Source organism: Xenopus laevis, chromosome 6L (genome assembly GCF_017654675.1).
Source record: "Xenopus laevis strain J_2021 chromosome 6L, Xenopus_laevis_v10.1, whole genome shotgun sequence".
In the NCBI taxonomy this organism is placed as follows: Eukaryota; Metazoa; Chordata; class Amphibia; order Anura; family Pipidae; genus Xenopus; species Xenopus laevis.
In genome coordinates, this window is record NC_054381.1 from 22,716,816 (window position 1) to 22,739,168 (window position 22,353).

Sequence of the window (22,353 nt, forward strand, 5' to 3'; positions counted from 1 at the left end):
CACCAACTCGCCCCATCGATGACATCACAAAAGGGGCGGGGCAACAGGTGCATGCTATAAAGCCGGCATTTGAAGGTAGCAGGCGGGGAGAGCAGGAGAAGGGCTCAACCCACACCTACGAATAGGAGTGCGAGGTCGGCCCAAACCTGCACGACCCGCGAGTCCCGTGGGTATGAGGCCAGCCCCCACATCACTACTGGTAACGACACTTGGGGGGTTGGCATCCAACATGGATTCCATATTTTCTCAAACCTCAAACTTGTCAGGAGTTTCCCGAGCATTATAGGTCAGCTTGATTAGGGGCAGGGTAACATTTATTAAGTCAATCCACTGTTGGAGTGGAGCGTTGGAACTCATCAATTTTATAATTGCCAGCTTTTTTGCATAGAACATTATAGAGCGTAATAGTGTTCTAGTTTGTTATAGGGGTACTAACTCACCTATTACACCTAGTAGGCAGATTTAGGTAGTTCTTACCCCAGAGAGGAAAAACTATACCCCCAAAATGAATACTTAAGCAACAGATTATATCAAATTAAGTGACATATAAAAGAATCTTACCAAACTGGTATATATATTTAAGTAAAAACTGCCCTTTTACATCTCTTGCCTTGAGCCACCATTTTGTGATGGTCTGTGTGCTGCCTCAGAGATCACCGGACCATAAATAATTTAACTCTAAAGGTGGCCATACTCGGGCAGATAATGCTGCCGATATTGGTAGTTTAGACCAATTTGACAGCTAATCTGCCCGTGTATGGAGGCTTCCGACGGGTCTTTCCAATCGATATCTGGACATGAAAGGTTAGATTTTTCTCCCGACCGACCCATCGGAGCCCATTGAGCTCGTCGTAATCCGATCATTCAGATTACCCCGGATATAGCCCTGCCGTTAGTGGCATATTGGGGGAAAAGATCCGCTCATTTGGCGATGTTGCCAAACGAGCGGATCTTATAGTGTATAACCACCTTAACTGTAACAGGAAGAAGTGTGGAAGCAAAAGACAGAACTGTCTGTTAATTGGCTCATGTGACCTAACAAGTATGGTTTGTTTGGTATGTTTGTGTGCACCGTGAATCGTATGATCCCAGGGGCCGGCCCTTATTTTCTATTTAGGATTACTCAATAGCACATACTACTAAAAAAGTATATTATTATGAAAATGGTTTATTTACATGAAGCAGGGTTTTACATATGAGCTGTTTTATGCAATATCTTTTTATAGAGACCTACATTGTTTGGGGGGTATAGTTTTTGTTTAATAGAAAGATGAGTAATAAAAAGTAGCAATAACAATACATTTGTAGCCTTACAGAGCGTTTGTTTTTTAGATGGGGTCAGTGACCCCCCTTTGAAAGCAGAAAAGAGTCAGAAGCAGAAGGCAAATATATACAAAAAATGAAATTTTGCTTAGAATCAGTCATTCTATAACGTACTAAAAGTTAACTTAAAAGTGAGCCACCCCTTTAAAGGCAAAACTAATACTCAACCCTAAAGGCATATCACTAGTTTATTAGACCAGCCGTAAGATATCAAACATGGAAAAACAAGACATTAATTCATAATGCAACAACCAGAGGTTGTGTATAGCAAACTGGCAGACGCCCTTGGCTCAGTGGATATAACTAATAAGCTTTACTGAAACAATTCTCATATAATGTATAAAGGAGCGAGATCTATGCGACATAGATTTATGGAATTCTAAGGTCATACATACTTTCTACAACAGAACAATACAACAAGGCCTGGCCTGTGCTGAATGAGCATGAAGGAGAACAATCAAATTATTATAATTAGCTTTGACCATGTAGATACATCACCCTAGGAAATGTCTGACCCATCAGTAAAGTCGTTCAGAAAAGGGATTTACCAACCCATCAGACCATTAGAAAATGAGAGGTAAATCAATTTATTGTGCATATTCTTGTGATTAGGCTTTACATAGCACAATCCAGTGAGCACTATAGTTGGAATATTGCTTAAAAGGGGTAGTCCCAACTATTTAATAACTTTTATTATGATGCAGACAGTGGTATTCTGAGCCAAATTGCACTTTGCCTTGGTTCATTTTTTTTTTTTTTTTTATTTCTTGTGGTCTTTAAATCTAACTTTTTGTTGAGTATTTTTCCAGATTGGAATTTTATCGGCAATATAGCTGCTAGGGTCAAATTTGGTTTAGCAGGACATGGTGGGCTTGAGCTGAAGACTACATCAGTTCATCAGTGTGGCCCTCACAGCCCTGCATGGGTCTCCTATGGGATCTGATTACTGGCTTGGTGGCCAAAATTAGTTGGCTGCACTAAAGAAGAAAGAAAGTCGTTTAGCACTTGGGGGTGCCAAATGTAATAGGCACCCCCAAGAGAATGTATTTGCTTACCTGAAAGCCCGGGCTGGTGCTCCTATCAGCAGAAAACTGCACAGGCCCGGGGTTATTCCAGTGAGCACCACGGAGCGATCCTCTTCTGGCTTCTTCTTACTTCTTACTCTCGAGAGTGAAAGGCCAAACTTTAACTAAAAAGTTGGCTTTTTCATTCTACTGTGGATGCGTCTGTCCCGGGAAATTTGAAGCAGTTTTCTGCTGATAGGAGCACTGGCCCGGGGTTTTAGGTAAGTAAATACATTCACTTGGGGGTGCCTAACATTTGGCACCCCCAAGTGCTAAATTACTTTCCTTCTCCTTTAAATGGGGAACATGCACCCCATGCAATTACTTATAGTTTAACCTCTGAAAAGAGACTGCACGATTGGTCAAAGGAAAACACCTTAGGAGCACTTCAAATAGCTGACAAAAAGGCCTAAGTGAGGATCTTGAAGCCACATCACTGAAACAGGCCCTACTGAAGGAAAAGCTTAAAGCCACAGGATTTATTCATGGAATTCTGGCCCCAAAACAGCAATATTTTAAGATAGAACACTGTAGAATACAGTAACAACTTAGCTTTTAGTAATAAATAGGATGTAACCTACACTATGGGGTCCGTTATCCAGAAACTTAGCAACCAGAAAGCTCAAAATTCCAGGATGACCATCTCCCATAGACTCCGTTTTAATAAAATAATGTTATCAGGCACGAAACGTGTTAGGCCAGAACCTTTTTTTGACCTAATAAATGGCTTTACATTTTTAATACACTTTTTGCCTTTGATTTCTTTGGGAAAAACCCACCAAATACTTTTATTTTCTAATTGTTACATACACTCATGAACTGGAGTGAATGGTGGAATTCCCTTGGACTATTACTTAAAATCAAATTGCCTAAAATACAAGGTGTGGTGCCTTGGATTTTATTTTGAACTTCATTATGGGCTCGACATACATGGTTTATTAGTATTTTTTAAACACTGTGCTGGTTCTGGCAGCAAATTGCTTGTTCACCCATATCCAGAACTCTTGATTTTTAAGCCTGTGATATAAGCAGGACATGCTATGTTCTATACCGATATGTACTCGGTGATTCACCATGAAAATCCATCTGCAAATTTATAATCCCATGAAGATGTATGATTATTTCTTGCCAATATCATTCTTACAAGCATAACAAACAAATTGTATGACAGTTTTGCCTTCTCCAAGGCAGCTCTTCCAAGTAGGATATTTATGGCTCCTATTTGTTTGCATTGGAAGGGTAATTAATAATTTTCTGTTATCCCTACTGGATTAGTTTGAGTTCTCCCATGTGGTTTGTATTGTGAATTTGCCTTTTCAAGAGTGTTTTTGGCCTTTATCATCATTTAATTTACTGTTATTCACAGTTCCATCTGGCCTAAGGGTCACAGATTTTAACTTTGTTTAACTTCAGTCTAGCATCTGTCATAAAAATGCCCTGAAATCCCTAATAGACGATCCAATAAATTTGTATGAAACAAATTATCGTATGATATTTGTTGCGTGTATGGTGGGAGACGAACCGACTAATATTGGCAGAAGACTTCGATATCGGTCGTCTCATCGATCGGGCCGGCCAGTTAATTTTCATTGCCCGCTTTTGAAGGCACCCAGAACCTCGGCCATTGTTAGTGCTGAATTGTCAGAGAATTCTATGGTTTCTACCTGTATATCTAACGATTCAGCTCTACACGTGTGTATTGAAATGAACAATCTTTCCTGGAAAGATCAGAATTGTAACATCTATCTATACCTAATAAATGTTAACATTTATTAGGTCTTTTTTTCTTTTCTTTACTACACTAATAAACGTCCTCTTTGAATAGAAAAGTCAGATCAGCCCTACGGGGGTCTTTTCAACATGATTGTCAGCTAAAAGTTGACCATTGAACAGAACCACCCCCCAAAAAAACAAACAGAAGTCATCATTAAGTAGCAGTAATAAGAAATAATTAAGGTTATGACTCCAGGGGCGATTTCGGCGAGATCCGACACGCTGCGCAAGAACACAGGCGTCAAGTCGGATGCAACGAAAATAAGGTAAGTAATAGCAATGTGGGATGGTGTTGCAGCCTTGATCCGACACAACACGACTGTCGGATGCAGATGCTGCATGCTGTGTCTGCATCCAACAGTTGTGCTGTGTCGGATCAACGCTGCGACTTCATCCGACATTTCCATATCTTACCTTATTTCCGTCGCATCCAACATGACGCCTGCGTTTTTGCGCAGCGTGTCGGATCACGCCGAAATCGCCAGAGGAGTCCTACCCTAAAAGGGATTATTGAAAAGAATTGCGTGCACTGAAAAAAACAATCTAAATTTCCTTGTGTGGGTGACAAAAAGTCACACAATTTTAAGGATTTGGTTCAGCCAGGCACAAATCCTGCTGCAAAAGGCCAAATACGGAATTTCGGTGCATCCCTAGCATTAAGAGAAAAGTGGTCTTAGTTCAGAAATTCTGCCCATGCTGAAAACCAAAGATGGCTGCCTTAAATTGATTACATACCGTATATTTCACTGGGTGTGTGATTCTTAAAACTAGATCAAGGGAAATGACATGCCAAAAATTATCACCAATGTGAAGTCTCCCTTACGTGCACAAGTATATGTCCAAAAAAAAAAAAAACACCTTTGCATTGCAGACAACATGCATCGCCACATGCAACTGAATTCCCAACAAAGTGCCCTCTTCCACATTTTTGCGTGATAACTAAAAACCTGGCCTTGAGTGCATGACGATTCATCTGGTTTCCAAAGCAATTCAAACATATTTACTTGTCCCTTCCTTTCTCAAGTAACTGGGCAGTTAGAGTCACCTTTGAAAGGAGCTGCAGCTTCCACCCAACGCAACAGACTGGGCTGCTTTTTCTCCAACTGTAAAAGATTAACTTAAATTGTAAAATGCTAGTCAAAATTTAGGTGACACGACACAGGCAAATTCCACCACTTTCTACTGACTTGCATGGAATTTTTAGGGTCATATTTCTCAAAGGGCAAAATCTGCCTTGTCCCTGAAAATCTGATACAATTAAAGGAACTGCAACACCAGAGAATTAAAAGGTTTTTTTTTTTTTAAAGCAATTCATTTATAATGTACCCTGCACTGGTAAAACTGGTGTGTTTGCTTCATAAAGACTTCTATAGTTCATATAAACAAGCTGCGTGTAGCAATGGGGGCCGCCATTCAAAGTAGAAAAAGGCTCAGGTTTACATAGCAGATAAGCTCTGTAGACTACGATGGGAACTTTTCAGTAATTATGATTTAGCCTGTGCTTTTCCTCCTTTTTTCAGACTGAATGGCTGCCCCCATTGCTACACAGCAGCTTATTTATCGGTGTTACGGTTTCTTTAAACAGAGTGCAGTAGAATTTGCCACTGGTGAGCTCTCCTTTTAATAAATATGCCCCTAAAGGTGGCCATAGACAAAGGCCAAACAAGTGGATCTCTCCACGATATGCCCACATTGAGTTGGGCAATATCGGGCTGACGATCGGATCATATTGCATGCGATACGGGCAGGCGGATCGCAGGGCCGCATAAACGCACATATGTGGCAGCGATCAGTCAAGAATTTTTAACCTGCCCGATCAGGGATGTAGTTCTATAAGCGCAGGCCTTCGGTCTTTTCAGTGGGGCCCCAACCAGGTGCCCGTCAACCAGGTGCCCAAGTGACCAACAGGCTGGAACTGGAAGGTTTGGGAAGCAACCGAGATGGATTATGGAAAGTGACAAGTAGCAGGCCCTGAATCTCAACTGATAGAAGTCTTATCTCACCTGCTGTAAAAATCTCCAAAGGCATAATAACACTTTCCCTAAGCAGACATACGCCCACACCCATCCAAACAGCACACAGACAGAAAATAAATATTGTGCTACTTATACACAGCACATATACAAAGAATCATGCTGCACTTTAAACCAGAGGGCAGATGATACATTACAGAACAAGAACGCCAAAAAAAAAAAAAACGTAGGTTTTTTAAAGTAATTAAAATATAGCAAGCACTAGTAAACTTTCGATGAAATGTCATTAAAACTTGAAGATTCACATAGACAAATACAAGCAGTTCACTGAAATTAGTCGCCCGAACAAGAGGGAATTTGTCGCCGGGCGACTAAATCTCCCCAAATCTCCATGTGTGTCTCTGACCTAAGAGTCAAGCCACACAGGGCATTTTGGGGGAGATTTGGATGCCTGGCGACTAATCCCCTTGTTTTTGTGGCGACCAATCTCCCCAAATGCCTTCCCTGACTCTGCACCGGCTAAAATGAAAAACTGCTGTCGCTAATCATACGCGGTGGTTCGTTTTCCGAAGTCGCCCTTTCGGGGCCAGGCAACCAAATCTCCCCAAAACGCCCTGTGTGGACTTACCCTTAATGTTAATTTAAACGGTGAACAACACCTTTCATAGATAACGGATAAGCTCTGTAATTTGAATACAATGGGCTTCTACATCGTGGATCTGTTATCTTCTATGTAACCTATGCTTTGAATAGCTGCCCCCATGGCTACACAGCAGCTTGTTTATATAAACTAAAGTAGTGTTTAAAAAAGCAAAACACACCAGTTGTACCAATGCAGGGCAACAGTACGTAATATTTTAACAATTCCATTTTCTGGTATTAGTGTTCCTTTAAGCAGTGTGAGGCAAAAGGCCGGAAATACCAGAACTCAATTCATTCCTGCCTGCGGCAATTTACCTCTTATTTATCGTGAAATTTCTCCTCTCGCTGATAAGCATTGCACAAATATGAGCCCAATCAAGTACGTTTTGGGAGTATAAACATGGAGATGCTTTGGCAAATCCCATTTCACTGGATACAGTATATAACACAAGCAATGCAATACTGGGAATTCCACAGAAACTTGTACCAAAGCAGCGAACACTCGGCTTTTAAATTGCACCTTATTCATCACGAGGAAATGTAACACATTGGAGCAGACTTGCACATTGGTAATGAACGGTAATGTGATCCCAGGGAGGGATTAACCTTTCAGGCTTACCCTGGGTAACTTACGGCTGATATTACTTCCCCCAAACACACAGAAGTAAATATTGAAGTCACTCAAACCACTCCTGGCCCCCAACACACTGATTCAAAAAAAAGGAAACCCAAAAACTAGGAGCCGATTGCAGGCACGGTCCTCTCACATGAAGGCAACTTCCTAAACAACGCTGGAGATGACAAACAACACAGACGGATGGAGAAGACTTTCACTTTCATAAGCAAATGATCAATCTAGCCAAACAACCAGCACTTTACAAGGGAACATTTTGCAGCTCACTGTTGCCAAAGACGACAAATTGCCTGAAGGCAAATATAATGTACGTTTTCCCCTTTTAATGAACCTCACTCAATTGGTTTGCCAACAGCCTTGAACCAGAAATGTCATTAAAACTTGAAGATTACAACAAAGGGAAAGTTGTGCTCACCAATTATTTTTAAAAACATTAAGCAGGGATGCAATGAGGTTGTGACCACAAAATTCACAGACAAATACAAGAGTCCTCTGCACTCAACCCATTATCATTATATTAACATTGAAACATTTAATATATGGACAAACAATCCCTGTTTTATTTAAAGGGTCAGTCCACATGAGCAGATTCAGGGAGATTTTGTCGCCTGTCGACGAATCGCCTCTTCTTCTGGGAGACAATCTCCCCGAACTGCCTTTGCGTGTCTTCCTGTCCGCTATAATGAAAAGTCGCATGCACTAAAGCACACACAGTGCTTCGTCTTCCGGAATCGCCCGAAGTTTCAACTATCGCATATAAAAAATGTGTGTTTTCCGCTGAAAATCATGGGCCAAAGTCTTGGCATAGCACTGCAAGCAGTGGACATTCAGCAAGTGGCACTTGGCCTTCAACGGTCACCTAAAAAACTGGACCAAAGACTTGGTATAGCACTGCAGGCAGTGGGCATTCAGCAAGTGGCACTTGGCCTTCAGCCGTCACCTAATAAATTGGACCAAAGACTTGGCATAGCACTGCAGGCAGTGGGCATTTAGCAAGTGGCACTTGGCCTTCAACTGTCTCCTTAAAAATGTGTGCTTTCAGCTGACAATCATGGGCCAAAGACTTGGCATAGCACTGCAGGCAGTGGCACTCAGCAAGTGGCCTTCAATGGTCACCTAAAAAATTGAGCCAAAGACTTTGCATAGCACTGCAGGACACTTTATGTCAGTTTCTGCCAAACCCCATCACGCTAAAAGCTCTTTCCTTCCCGTTGTGGTACTATGAAGAGGTTTCCCATCAGCCAGAAAACAGGGGTTACCAATGCATGCAGTCATCACAATGACACCATCATAAACCAGAAAAGTGGGTAGGCTGTAACTTAAAATACACGAGTTCTTGGTGCAAACTCCAGCAAAAAAATAGCACAGAATGAGTGAAATAGTTGCAATACAGAATGTAATAGTGCATGCATTGTTGTGGTACAGTGAATCTGACAGACGTAGTGGATACATGGCCACATCCTGTGTGTAGCGGCACAATGAACTGTATGAAAACACTTGTTCCTTTGTCACACCTTAACTGTAAACACCAGGAAGATCGAGATGTTACTGTGGAGCTCGGAGCCATAGCAGTGGCCATTCAACAGCAGCGGATAGGCCACATTACATATATACTTCTGTTTGAAAATCTTTTATACAGAAAGCTCCGAATTATGGGAAGGCCATCTCCCATATAGACTGCATTTTTAACAAATAATTTAAATGTTTAAAAATGATTTCCTTTTTCTCTGTATTGATAAAACAGTACCTTGTACTTGATTCCAACAAAGATATCATTAAACCTTATCAAAGGCAAAACAATCCTTTTGGATTTATTTGAGGTTTAAATGACATTTTAGTAAACTTAAAATACAGAGATCCAAATAATGGAAAGACTCCTTATCCGGAAAACCCCAGGTCCCGGGCATTCTGGTTAACAGGTCCCATATCTGCACTAGCGATGCACTGAATCCACTATTTTAGAATTCAGCCGAATCCCAAATCTTTTGTGAAAGATTCAGACGAATACCGAACTGAATCCGAACCCTAATTTGCATATGTAAATTGGGGAAAAAGAGAACATCCCACACATCACGCAGCTAAAAAATTAATGACTTCCTAGTGTGTGTGATAAAAAGTCACGTGATTTTTTGGATTCTGTTCTGCTAGGCACGTGGATTCGGCCAAAACCGAATTATTCTGAAAAAGGCTGAATTCTGGATTATTAAGCAGAAAATGAGGTTGGTCTGTAATATAAACTGATGCTACAGGACTGATTATTAAATTGTGATGCTAATTGCTCTGGTTTCTGTGCTGCCATGTAGTAATTATCTGTATTAATTACTAATCAGCCTTATATTGTGACATTTCTATTCTACTGTACTGTACTGTATATTGTGAGTGGGTCCCTAAGCTCAGTAAGTGACAGCAGCACAGAGCATGTGCAGTGAATTGGCAGAAAAGAAGAGCTACTGTGGCATCTTTGGAGACACAGATCTTTACTGCTAAAGGCCTGTGGTTGCCTTAGGCTGGTACAGAAGCCCAAAACATAATGTACAACATTTCTAGCGGCTTCTTTAGTTAAAGGGATCCTGTCATCGGAAAACATGTTTTTTTCAAAACACATCAGTTAATAGTGCTACTCCAGCAGAATTCTGCACTGAAATCCATTTCTCAAAAGAGCAAACAGATTTTTTTATATTCAATTTTGAAATCTGACATGGGGCTAGACATTTTGCCAATTTCCCAGCTGCCCCAGATCATGTGACCTGTGCCTGCACTTTAAGAGAGAAATAATTTCTGGCAGGCTGGTGTTTTTCCTTCTCAATGTAACTGAATGTGTCTCAGTGGGACCTGGGTTTTTACTATTGAGTGTTGTTCTTAGATCTACCAAGCAGCTGTTATCTTGAATTAGGGGAGCTGTTATCTGGTTACCTTCCCACTGTTCTTTTGTTTGGCTGCTGGGGGGGAAAGGGGAGGGGGTGATATCACTCCAACTTGCAGTACAGCAGTAAAGAGTGATTGAAGTTTATCAGAGCACAAGTCACATGACTTGGGGCAGCTGTGAAATTGACAATATGTCTAGCACCATGTCAGATTTCAAAATTGAATATAAAAAAATCTGTTTGCTCTTTTGAGAAATGGATTTCAGCGCAGAATTCTGCTGGAGCAGCACTATTAACTGATTCATTTGGATTCATTTTTTTCCCATGACAGTATCCCTTTAAATTTTAGTTCTCCTTTAAGTGACCTTAGAAATAGCCTTGCCCATAAATTGCTCTCACCCAGCCTGCAGACATGAAGCACACACACTACTACATGCCTCAAGTTCAGTAAAGGTATGTTTTAACTACTTTGTTGCAGGAGGCCAGGTTCAAAGACGGCTACAAATCACACAAAACAGTGGCAAAATTAAAATATTTGAGCAGGCAACACTATATAATTAAGTGGAAATTGTCGACTTAGTCAGAACACGGCTTGCACGGAGTGCTATAAATCCATCCCCCCCACAACTCCCTGAAGATGAAACAATAATTGTTGCTTTTCATGAAGATCCATGTGCAACAAAGTCAATTGAACAAAAAAAAACACGAATGACTGTCTCCAGCCTGCAGCCGCTTGTCTTTTATAGACAGGGAGCAAATATTAGCAGCGCACAAAAGCAGCCTTGTTCCAATTGACAAGTTCTACTTGAAATAGCCAACAGCAGCTGATATTTACAGACAGGGCCCTGTTTATAGCCGACAATTCATGACAACAGCAGCAGCAAGTTGGTTGCGCCTGAGCAGACCTCACTGAGGGAAGGCATCCACCCTACTTTTGTGTTTCTTCAGTCCCGGAGTTTGGTTTTAAACTTGGCCAATAATAAATTGGCGAGAAGAAATGTGCAACAACACTTGTTCAATGGGTTAAGAATGTGGATGCACAATACATCGGACTGCCACGACGGTCCACTGAGCAATGCAACTGTCAGTCTGCTCTAATCAGAACACAATGGCCGCATGCTGCATCTGCCGGAACTCCAGTGTCACCCTGGCTCTGAATACAAAGGACACACATCTCTCCAAAGTGAAAATGGAGGCCTGCAAGTTGCATCTAAAAATGTGGTCCATGCAATGAACATTTAAACAATGGCATTGGAATAAAATAAATTTTTTGCTTTGGAAGTGCATAGCATTTTCATGCAAAACATCTGTCCTAGTCATCTATAGCAACCAGTCGGCTATTTAGTTTTACAGTAATTTGTGCAGCTAGAATAGCTAGAAACGAAGACACAAGGGCAGACTATGGGGGTTATTATTATTAAAGTCTGAATGCCAAAAATCAGAAAAATTTGTGTTTTTTCACTATAAAATCCGAATTTTTACTGGGGAAAAAAAACTAAAATTTTCAAGATTTATTAAACCCAGAGGATGGAAAATGTCAGAATCCGTTGCATATAAGTCACCGGGAGAAGTACCGAAGATATCTTAATCTGCACTGCAATAATCCGAAGATTTCGTGATTTTCGGGCAAAAATCTGAAAAAAATTTGAGTTTTCGGATGGAAAATCCAAAAATTCGTACGATTGGTTTTTTTCACAATTTTTTTCGTTTTTTTTGAGAAAATGTATCGATAAAAAATAAGAAAAAAACCTGTGTGGATTTGGTCGGAGTCGTTTTCAGAAAATAATGAGATAAATTCGAACTTTGATAAATAGGCCTCTATGTGTTTTGTAGAACTTCTATACATTAAACAATATGCCTTTGGGCCTGGATTTGACCTATGAAACCAGAATCGTTTCCAAGAGCAAGGCCCGGGAGAATTAAGGAAAAATAAATGCTTGTAAAAGTAAAACACATGAAAGCAATGCATGACTGTCACATCCTGACTACAGTACAAATATATAAGCACTGAGACACCTGGTTAGGATTTACAATCACACGTATATAGCCTAAGGCAATGGTGCTGACCCATCACCAATAGGAGGCCTGCATTTAGTTACCTTTTTCTTTCATGGCCAACTGTATTTTAAGGGTGCGAGTTACAAGCCCGAAGGAAAATGTAACCTAAATACATTACACAGAAACAACATCCTTATTGTTGTATTTAAATCAAGAACATTTATCAGTCAAGATATATATTGTTTAAACCCAAAATAACGACAAGGAAGCAATTTTAACTGTTTGTGCATTGCTCTACTGTTGTGGCTTTTCCTAATTTGGATCTCCATACATTAATCCTACTCAATATTATATTAAACATTAAATAACTACAACTGGATTGGTTTACTTCCAATAAGGATTAATTATACCTTAGTTTGGATCAAGTACAAGGTTCTGTTTTATTATTACAGACAAAAAGAAAAAATTGCAATTATTTGATGGTCATCACCTAATTTGGAGCTTTGTGAATAACAGGTTTTTTCCAGATAACGGATCCCATAGCTGAATATTTGATTAAAGAAACAATCCTTTTTTACTCTTAGTTTATTCATGTGATTGACGGAAGATGTTTAAAAATAACTCCCAGCAACCCTTAGGGCAGAGACACGCGATCAGGTTCAGGGAGATTAGTTGTCTGATCCTCTCCTTCAGGGCAACTAATCTTCCCGAACTGCCTTCCCGCCAGCTAGAATGTAAATCGCCGACGATTTACATTCTAGCCAGCGGGAAGGTAGGGGAAGGCAGTTCGTGGAGATTAGTCGCCCGAAGAAGAGCAGATTTGTCCCCGGGCGACTAATCTCCCAAATCTGTCCTTAACAGTGGGAGCTGGAAATTGTAGCTCAAGGACAGGTGGAGAATCACTTTGATTTAAAGGGACATACCTATACCATGTATGCAACTATTGTAGCTTGCATGACTTGCAATGTACAGTAACACATTCCAGCCAACATATATTTCTTCCCCAGGCAATAAGGGAAGAGCACCTCCCATCTAGACTTCAAACAGCAAACCAGTAAATGCTACCTACGACTGGTTTATATGGGCTACTAAAACCAATGGTGGATTAGGGTGGGGAGATTTAGTACACGGGGAGATTTAGTTGCTTGAGATAAAAAAAAATCCAAAGTTGCCCAAAGTTTCCTTGTGAGGCAACTTTGGGCGACTTTAGAGATCTGAAGTGATGCATATTGTTATCTCGCTGGCAATTCGCATTCTTGCCGTTGGGAAGGCATTTCAGGGAGATAAATCTTCACTACTGTGAGCAACTAATCACAGGCGACTAATCTCCCCATTCGCCACCACCCTTAAAGTGATACCGACACTAAAAAACTACTCTTCAAAATAAAAATGTGCATTAAAAGTTACCTGTAAGTCATGTTGACATGGTGAGTCTGTTTTGACAACCTGACTGTCCCTTCTCAACCTGTCAAGAGTTTCTAATGCGGACTACTGCGGCACAAATATGGCAGCCCCCTTACAGAAGAACATGGGGGATCAGATAGATAATGTAAAAGCATTGGGCAAATACTATTAAAATTATATATAGCAAGCAAAGACAATGTTATGACAATGTTAATTTCTGGTGTCAGTATCTCATTAATGACATGTGGGGCCCTAGGTCACATCCACACAGGGTCCCCTTCTAGGCTACCGTTGGGTCCGGTGCACCCAACCTCTCTACGATGGGTCAGGTTTGGCAAGCGCCAGTGATGTCACTGGATCTGCATGTATCCTGACCCAGCAGTGCAAATTAATATAAACATTAAAAGAAAAATAATAGAAATGGGCCCCTAAGCCAATGATCCCCAACCCCTTGGATGTTGCTCTCAGTGGCCTCAAAGCAGGTGCTTATTTTTGAATTCCAGGCTTGGAGATAAGATTTGGTTGCATAAAAACCAGATGTACTGCCAAACAGAACCTCCTGTAGGCTGTCAGTCCACAAAGGGGCTACCAATAGCCAATCACAGCTCTTGTTTGGCCACCCAGAAACATTTTTCGTGCTTGTGTTGCTCCCCAACTCTTTTTAAATCTGAATGTTGCGCATGGGTGAAGATTTTTGGGGACCCCTGCCCTAAGCTATAGCCTGTGCATTAATCTGCCCCTGACTAAAAGCCGGGATGAGTATGCCTGTGATTTCATTAGCCCCAGTAGAAGCTGCTAATGTTTCTGTAATTTCCTGAGTTGTCTTATGAAACCTTTGAGAAACAAACAGGAAACATAAACCAATAGGAAAGGATTACAAATATGTATAAATCGCTCCATTAAATCTATTATAAGTCTATATAATAATGATAATAATAAGTCTATAGAGAGGAGAGTATTGACTCCAATAAAAAAGGTAACATTAATGACAGTTCTCACCATACACGAGTCCTATTCCTTCCAGCGAAGCTTTTATAGGCGTTATCTACAGTCCCCAGCCTGCTGCATTTGCCTATTGATAGCCAGCCCAGACAGGTCTAAACTAAGTAGCCATCTGTAATGCTATCATGAGCCCTAATGGGTATGACAAGGGCAAATTCCATCCTGCTACACCATGATACAATGTCTGTTTTTATCTGCTACAATAACTTACATTTTACATAAACATACAACTATGTGCTTTGTTTGGTGACTGCAACACAAGGACACAGGGTCTGTCCAAACAACGTATTGTGTTCTGTTGTTGTGCACATGCTGAAAGCTGAATAAAAACACTTTGTAACCACCGATACGTAATAAGGGAAGTGTCATCTTACAGGGTCATGTGTGATATTCACTGCCACCGTATCCAAAGTGAGCGTGAACACAACAAGTGATCCATCACCTAACAACATACAGAACAGATATCCATAAAGCACAAGAAATTGGGCATCCACCACTACCAGATCAGTACAGGTATGGGACCTGTTATCCAGAATGCTTGAGGTTTTCCAGATACAGTATAGGATATTACCATCATTTGGATCTTCATAGCTTAAGTCTTCTAGAAAATCATGTAAACATTAAATAAACTGGTTTTGCTTCCAATAAGGATTAATTATATCTTAGTTGGGATCAAGTACAAGCGACTGTTTTATTATTACAGAGAAAAAGGAAATCATTTTTTAGAATTTGAATAAAATGGATTCTATGGGAGAGGGCCTTTCTGTAATTTCGAGATTTCTGGATACTGGGTTTCCGGATAACAGATCCCATGCCTGTAATGACTTCAAATAGGGATGCACCGAATCCTCTATTTTGGATTCAGCCGAACCCCCGAATCCTTTGCGAATGATTTTGACGAATACCAAACCTGAATCCTAATTTGCATATGCAAATTAGGGGTGGAAAGGGGAAAACATTTTTTTACTTACCTGTTTTGTGACTAAAAGTCACGCAATTTCCCTTCCCACCCCTAATTTGCATATACAAATTAGGGTTCGGATTCAGTTCGGCTGGGCAGAAGAATTAGGCCGAATCCTGCGGAAAAAGGCCGAATCCTGGCCAATTCCCAAAACGAATCCTAGATTCGGTGCATCCCTACCATCAAACAAACAATGGGACTCTTGAATAGACAAGAGTAGAGGATACATTAAAGAAAACGGTAGGATGCTCTGCTTGCAAAAAAAAATATTAATATACAAAAATTACAAATATTTCATACAACATTCTATATAAGATTGCAAAAGTTGCTGTGTAACAGATTTTAGGGGTTGTTCAAATGTCAACACTTTTTTCAGATAGTTCACCAGAAATAAAGATTTTTCCCAATTACTTTCTATTTTCTACGTGAGATAGTTTTTCTAATATTGAAGTGTAAAGTTTTATTTTTCACCTTTTAAAGCTGCTCTAGGAGGGGGTTGGGTCGCCGACCCTGTAAACTGTTCTAAATCGATACATTTCTTATCTTCGCCCCTTCTGAGCAGAGTATCATTAAAGGCAGCTGTTAGGGCAGATCACACATGGCGTTTTTGCTTTGCGTTTTTAAAAATGCATGGACGAGCGTAAATACTCCACTGAAACCACACGCAACGATTGTCCTTGTTCCCTATAATTCCGCTGGCTAGAAATAGAAAATAAAAAAGCTATTTACATGCAAAATGGAGAAGGAATTATCGTCAATACGCAACGTAATTACGTCACCGGCCTAATAGGCTGTAAAAACGTATATGTGTCATTTATCTCACAAAAATTTGGACGCCATATTTAAAATACGCCGCGTATTTACGCAAAGTTTGATATGCTAGTTTCTTGACGTTTTGGCGTTTCTGCTGAAAAATGTCAATACTGGCGCTCCCGGGCAGATTTCTTCTCCCTGTGAGAAATGCCATAGTGGGTTTTCCATTAATTTCAGTGGTAGTGCAGTTTATGCGTATTTACCCCCGACTGAACTTTTTTAAAACGCAAAGTAAAAACGCCACGTCTGGCCTTGGCTTTAGAATTGATACAATGGTTGCTAATACTCCAGAGTAAAAATTGTAACCGTTCAGAATCTGCAATTACTGAGCTGCCCTGAGACAGGGACATTAAACTTAGATTTTGAAAAAATGATAAATGAAAAATTTAAAGCAATTGAAAAATTGCAAATCTCAGTCACTGGCTAATCAAACCCTGAGGAATGAACATTATGTACTCCATGTAATAATGACCTTTTTGGTCTCTATTAATAGGTTGGTTCACCTTTAAGATAACTTTTGGTATGTTATACAATGGCCAGGTCCAAGCAACTTTTCAATTGGCCTTTTTTTTTTTTATATATAGTTTTTGAATAATTTGCCTTTTTCTTCTAAATCTTTCCAGCTTTCAAATGGGGGTCACTGACCCTGTATAAAAAAAAACAAGTGCTCCGTAAGGTTACAAATTAATTGCTACTGCTACTTTCTATTACTCTTCTTACTATTCAGGCCTCTCCAGTCTCTTTTTCAAATCTGTGCATGGTTGCTAGGGTAATTTGGACCCTAGCAACCGGACTGCTGAAACTGCAAACTGGAGAGCTGCTGAATAAAAAGCGAAATAACTCATAAGCCCCACATAATAAAATATGAAAACAATTACATAATGAAAGAAAAACTAATTCTAAGCACCTTTCAAATATATGTTAATTAAAAAAAAATAATGGTTTATAAGTTGTGTCATTAAAAGAAGAGTCTCTGATGTCTGGTTCTGAGTCGAGCAGAAGTCAGTCCTCTCCCAGCTGACTGGCGCTACATTGTTTCAGGAATGAGAACCAGCAGTGCAGGGAGCAGAACAAGATGAATGACATTTTGAAATAACTTTAAAACCAAGAACATTTTGTTTGAATGAGCAAAGAAAGAAGTGTTGGAGTGGATCTGAGCTACAAGGTGCCCGGGGTGTCAGTACCTATAACAGCGCCTGGTTATATATAAGGAGACGGATTGTCTCTTACCTGCAGCCGCACACCTGTCCCTCTCCCCGACCCCTCGCCGCTGTCCAGCTCAGCACAAGTCGGAGGAAGCCAATGAAGTTTCCCCGCCAAGCATCTCTATAGCGGTAGTAGCGCTCGGCCCACGCTCTAGCCCTTCAGCGACCCTCCAGCCCCGGGGAGGTGACGGGCAGGCGGAGTCTGGGTAAGAGAAGCGCCCTCGGATCGCTGCGGGGCTGCTGTAGCCTGGAAAGCTAAACCTGGAGCTTCTGTTCTCCGCCTCCTGTTTCCTCGTGTCTCCTGCGCACGCACCCGCGCCGCGCGTACTCACCGGTCTGCTCGCTCCCGACACGTCCTAGCTGCGGGGTGCGTGCACTCTCCTCTCCAGATCATAATCGTGGCTGCGCGCTTCCGGGCGTCTCTTCTATTCTACTTCTTGTGTGATTTATAGGCCGCCGGAACCCTGTTGCTCTAAAAGGAGCCCTAAAAGCTGATGCACAGCGTCCCATGACTAACCAACTGCGGACTGAGGGAGATCATTCACAACTCTCTGCACCTCCAGTCCAGTCATGTAATGGCTTCACAGACAGGCATCTCCCTAACAGACTGGGTCCCAAGTTATTATACTAGAACACTACCCATGGGGCATACACACTATTCACACACACACACACACACATACACACACTATTACACACACTATTCTGTGCACACACACTATTCTATACACACACACAATTCTGTACACACAATTCTGTACACACAAAAACACTATTCTGTGCACACACAATTCTGTACACACAAAAACATTATTCTGTACACACACTATTCTGTACACACACACTATTCTGTACACACAAACACTGTTCTGTACACATACAATAATGCACAGCTGTGCTGAACATATTACTGTGTGTCTTGCCTAATATCACGGGTATGTATCGTAATATGACATACTGTACTGTTAAATTGGGATACATACCCTGTGATATTAGGCAAGACACACAGGATCACTTTTTCGGATGGTACCCAGAAAAATTCAAAGTGTCAGCTTTGCAAACCTTCAACCCTTCTGTACTGCTCTGTGGCAGTGTCTGTGCCAGTTATACAGAAGAAGTTGGCCATAGACACAAAGATCCGATCATACAAATCGAGGATTCGTACGATTTTCGGACCGCGGAGATCGGTTGTTTGGCGGAGATCGGCTGTTTGGTCGGTCGGACAGGTTAAAAGATTTCTGTCGGCTGCGGGTAATATGGGAGAAACAAAAACAAGGGAACATTCACTGTTCCAGATGCCTTTGCGCTGTGCTGCAACATGTAAAACGATTCTCGTATCATGATCTCCAAATGAAAATCGCCAAAGACACGAAGCACTTGCGGGGCTAAAAACACTTGTTTATTATTCAAACATATTTTAAAATCATGGAGCGCACAATCTTAACATGCTTGTCGCATTTCGTGGACCAAACCACTTCCTCATAAGCATGCGGATAATATCTCTGCGTGTATTGCCGATCGTATGATTTTCAGAGGGAGACTGTCACTAGTTTTGGTCGGACATAACTTTCGTACGATTGCTGTCAGGGGCAGAATATCGGCAGATCTGTTCTTTTGTACTTTATTTGATCGGAATGGTTAGTGGCAGGTCGGGAGATGGGGAAGTCCGATCGTACAATGATTCGTACGATCGGATATTTGCGTCTATGGCCAGCTTAGTCTCACTCTACTGTACTGTCTTGTGCTCTTGTATATACTCTACGTGCCAGTGCCATCTTGTTGTGCTGCCCTGGGACATTATCTGTACTGTAAGTACAGTAAGTTATTTAGTGTTAGTAACATCCTGCTGTGGTGCTTTGTGGCAGTGCCTGTATGTGGCAGTTATACAGTGTTAGTGCCTTTATGTGGCAGTTATACAGTGTTAGTGCCTGTACTGTATGCGCTAGTTATAAATTGTTTTTTTAGTGCTACCCTGCTGTATTGCTTTGTAGCATTGTCTGTACAATATGTTAGAGTTATAGTGTTAGTGCCAATTCTGTATGTGCCAGTTGTACAGTGTTAGTGCTTGTACTGTATGTGCTAGTTATACAGTGTTAGTGCCTATACTGTAAATGCCAGATATACAGTTTTAGTACCTATACTCTACGAGCCAGTTATAGAGTGTTAGTGCCAGTTATACAGTGTTAGTGTCTGTACTGTATGTGCCAGTTATACAGTGTTAGTGCCTATACTGTACATGGTGCCAGTTATACAGTGTTAGTGCCTGTACTGTATGTGCCAGTTATACAGTGTTAGTGCCTGTACTGTATGTGCCAGTTATACAGTGTTAGTGCCTGTACTGTATGTGCCAGTTATACAGTGTTAGTGCCTGTACTGTATGTGCCAGTTATACAGTGTTAGTGCCTGTACTGTACGTGCCAGTTCTACAGTGTTAGTGCCTATTCTGTACGTGCCAGTTATACAGTGTTAGTGCCTGTACTGTATGTGCCAGTTATACAGTGTTAGTGCCTGTACTGTACGTGCCAGTTATACAGTGTTAGTGCCTGTACTGTACGTGCCAGTTATACAGTGTTAGTGCCTATTCTGTATGTGCCAGTTATACAGTGTTAGTGCCTGTACTGTACGTGCCAGTTATACAGTGTTAGTGCCTGTACTGTACGTGCCAGTTATACAGTGTTAGTGCCTGTACTGTACGTGCCAGTTATACAGTGTTAGTGCCTTTACTGTATGTGCCAGTTATACAGTGTTAGTGCCTGTACTGTACGTGCCAGTTCTAGAGTGTTAGTGCCTATTCTGTACGTGCCAGTTATACAGTGTTAGTGCCTGTACTGTATGTGCCAGTTATACAGTGTTAGTGCCTGTACTGTATGTGTCAGTTATACAGTGTTAGTGCCATGCTGCTGTGCTGCTCTGTACCATTGTCTGTACCTTAAGTGAAGGGACAGGATTTGCTTCTCCTTCAAACAATCCATGTGATTAAATTAAAGCCGGGATTAGAAAACACGAATGTCTCCAAGCTAATTGTATCTGGAAACTGGGGGATGAACATCCAGATAAATGGTCAATTCAATTAAAACTTATCAGTAAAAACACAGTTCGAGCTCATGTAATTTACTCATAGAAAATTATATTCATGTTCCCCTAGACAAAAAAAACACACTGTATTATGACCAGATACAGACTGTCACGCTCCTTGTCACGCTAAAACCTGAAAGTTGTATTTCCCCTGTGCCTGGGTGCCATGATGCTTGCCAGGTAAATAAACAATGGCATGTGATTTGTTCTGTTTCAGATGTATTAAGAGTGGGAGCCCAGATCCTGCTTTGCTTGGAGTCAATATATCTCAACCTTCACATTGAGGTAGGGGGTAAGTTAAGAAGTCAAATACTGTCTAATGGCATATGTACGACACTAGAGGCATATGTACGACACTACAACACGCAATACAGCTTATTGGGGGCTCTACAAAGCAGTTTTTCCTTAGGGGGATCTTCAACGTAGAACTGGTCCAATCAAGACTATAGTTTCTGGTGTAGGACACTTGAGATGTATTTACCAGTCATATGATTACCAGCCAAAAATGCACGAAATCATTGTAGCTGCACAAATGATTAGAAGCCACTGAAGTTATATACAGCATAAATAGCAAGACGTCACTTTGGAAATGCAATATAGAGGGGCACACTCATCTCTGCAGCAAATTTATCTTTGTGCCAAACATAGGCAGTAATGAGGATTTAGGGAAACTTAGTTGCCCCAAAAAGGGATCATCTCCTACTAGGGTTGACACCTGGCCAGTATTTTACGGGCCTGGCCAGTAAAAGTGATGGTTGATAATAATCGGGAGAAATGATAAATATATAGGAAGGCCGGTATTTCTTTCCTGGAAAAGGTGGCAATCCTATTTGCTACCACATACCTACATACCTAGAGACACTACTGGTTACTGCATACAAAATTGCTGGCAACTGCTTAAAAGCCCAACTATGAACATGGCTAGAAATGTTGTATTTTATATGTTTAAGTTACTGCAACATCAGAGAGGTTGATCAGCCCTGTAACAGTAATGATCCAGGCCTTCATCCATCCATGCCTAGAGCCATCCTTCATACCATGTTGACTCTTGTTAGGCTGTTGGTAATCATCAAGAAAAGAAATTAGGTCAAATCTGTCATAGGATTTGATGGTACAGGACCAAATAATTTTTATTGTTCACCTTTGTGTTAAATTTTAGTATGATGTTGACAGTAATATAATGAGACAATTTGCAATTGGTTTTCATTTTTTATTATTTAAGGATTTTGAGTTATTTATCTTTTTAGCTTATTTTAGCAAGCTGGTCGCTAGGGTCCACATTATACTAGCAACCATGCATTGATTTGAATAACAGACTGGAATATGAATAGGACAGGACCTGAATAGAAGGGTAACTAATCAAAAGCAACAATGACAATACATTTGTAGCCTTACAGCACATTTGTTTTGTAGATGGGGTCAGTGACCCCCATCTGAAAGCTGGAAAAAGAAGATGAAGGGAAATAATTAAAAAAACTATAGAAAATAAATAATGAAGAGCAATTGAAAAGTTGCTTAGAATTGGCCATCAGGAATTTCGAAGAATTTGAAAGACTTTGAAATTCGAATTCAAAAGACCAACCGAAATTAAGTCGAAGTTTCTTTTTTTTGGCCGAATAGGT

The 22,353-nt window shown here is 40.8% G+C and overlaps 1 protein-coding gene across 3 annotated transcripts in view; it reads right to left on the reverse strand.

Annotated features, from left to right (window-relative positions):
- The window catches only part of svil.L (supervillin L homeolog), a 196,560-nt gene extending 178,495 nt beyond the window's left edge, over positions 1 to 18,065 (reverse strand). For 2 of the 3 annotated variants that reach the window (XM_041565829.1, XM_041565826.1), the window contains exon 1: positions 17,989 to 18,065. In XM_041565829.1, coding sequence (XP_041421763.1) covers positions 17,989 to 18,050 — 62 coding nt within the window. In that variant the 5' untranslated portion in view covers positions 18,051 to 18,065. Of the gene's footprint in view, positions 1 to 17,681; positions 17,814 to 17,988 lie in introns of those variants that run through there. The other variant, XM_041565828.1, reaches the window with a different exon arrangement.
- Positions 18,066 to 22,353: the final 4,288 nt, after the last annotated feature.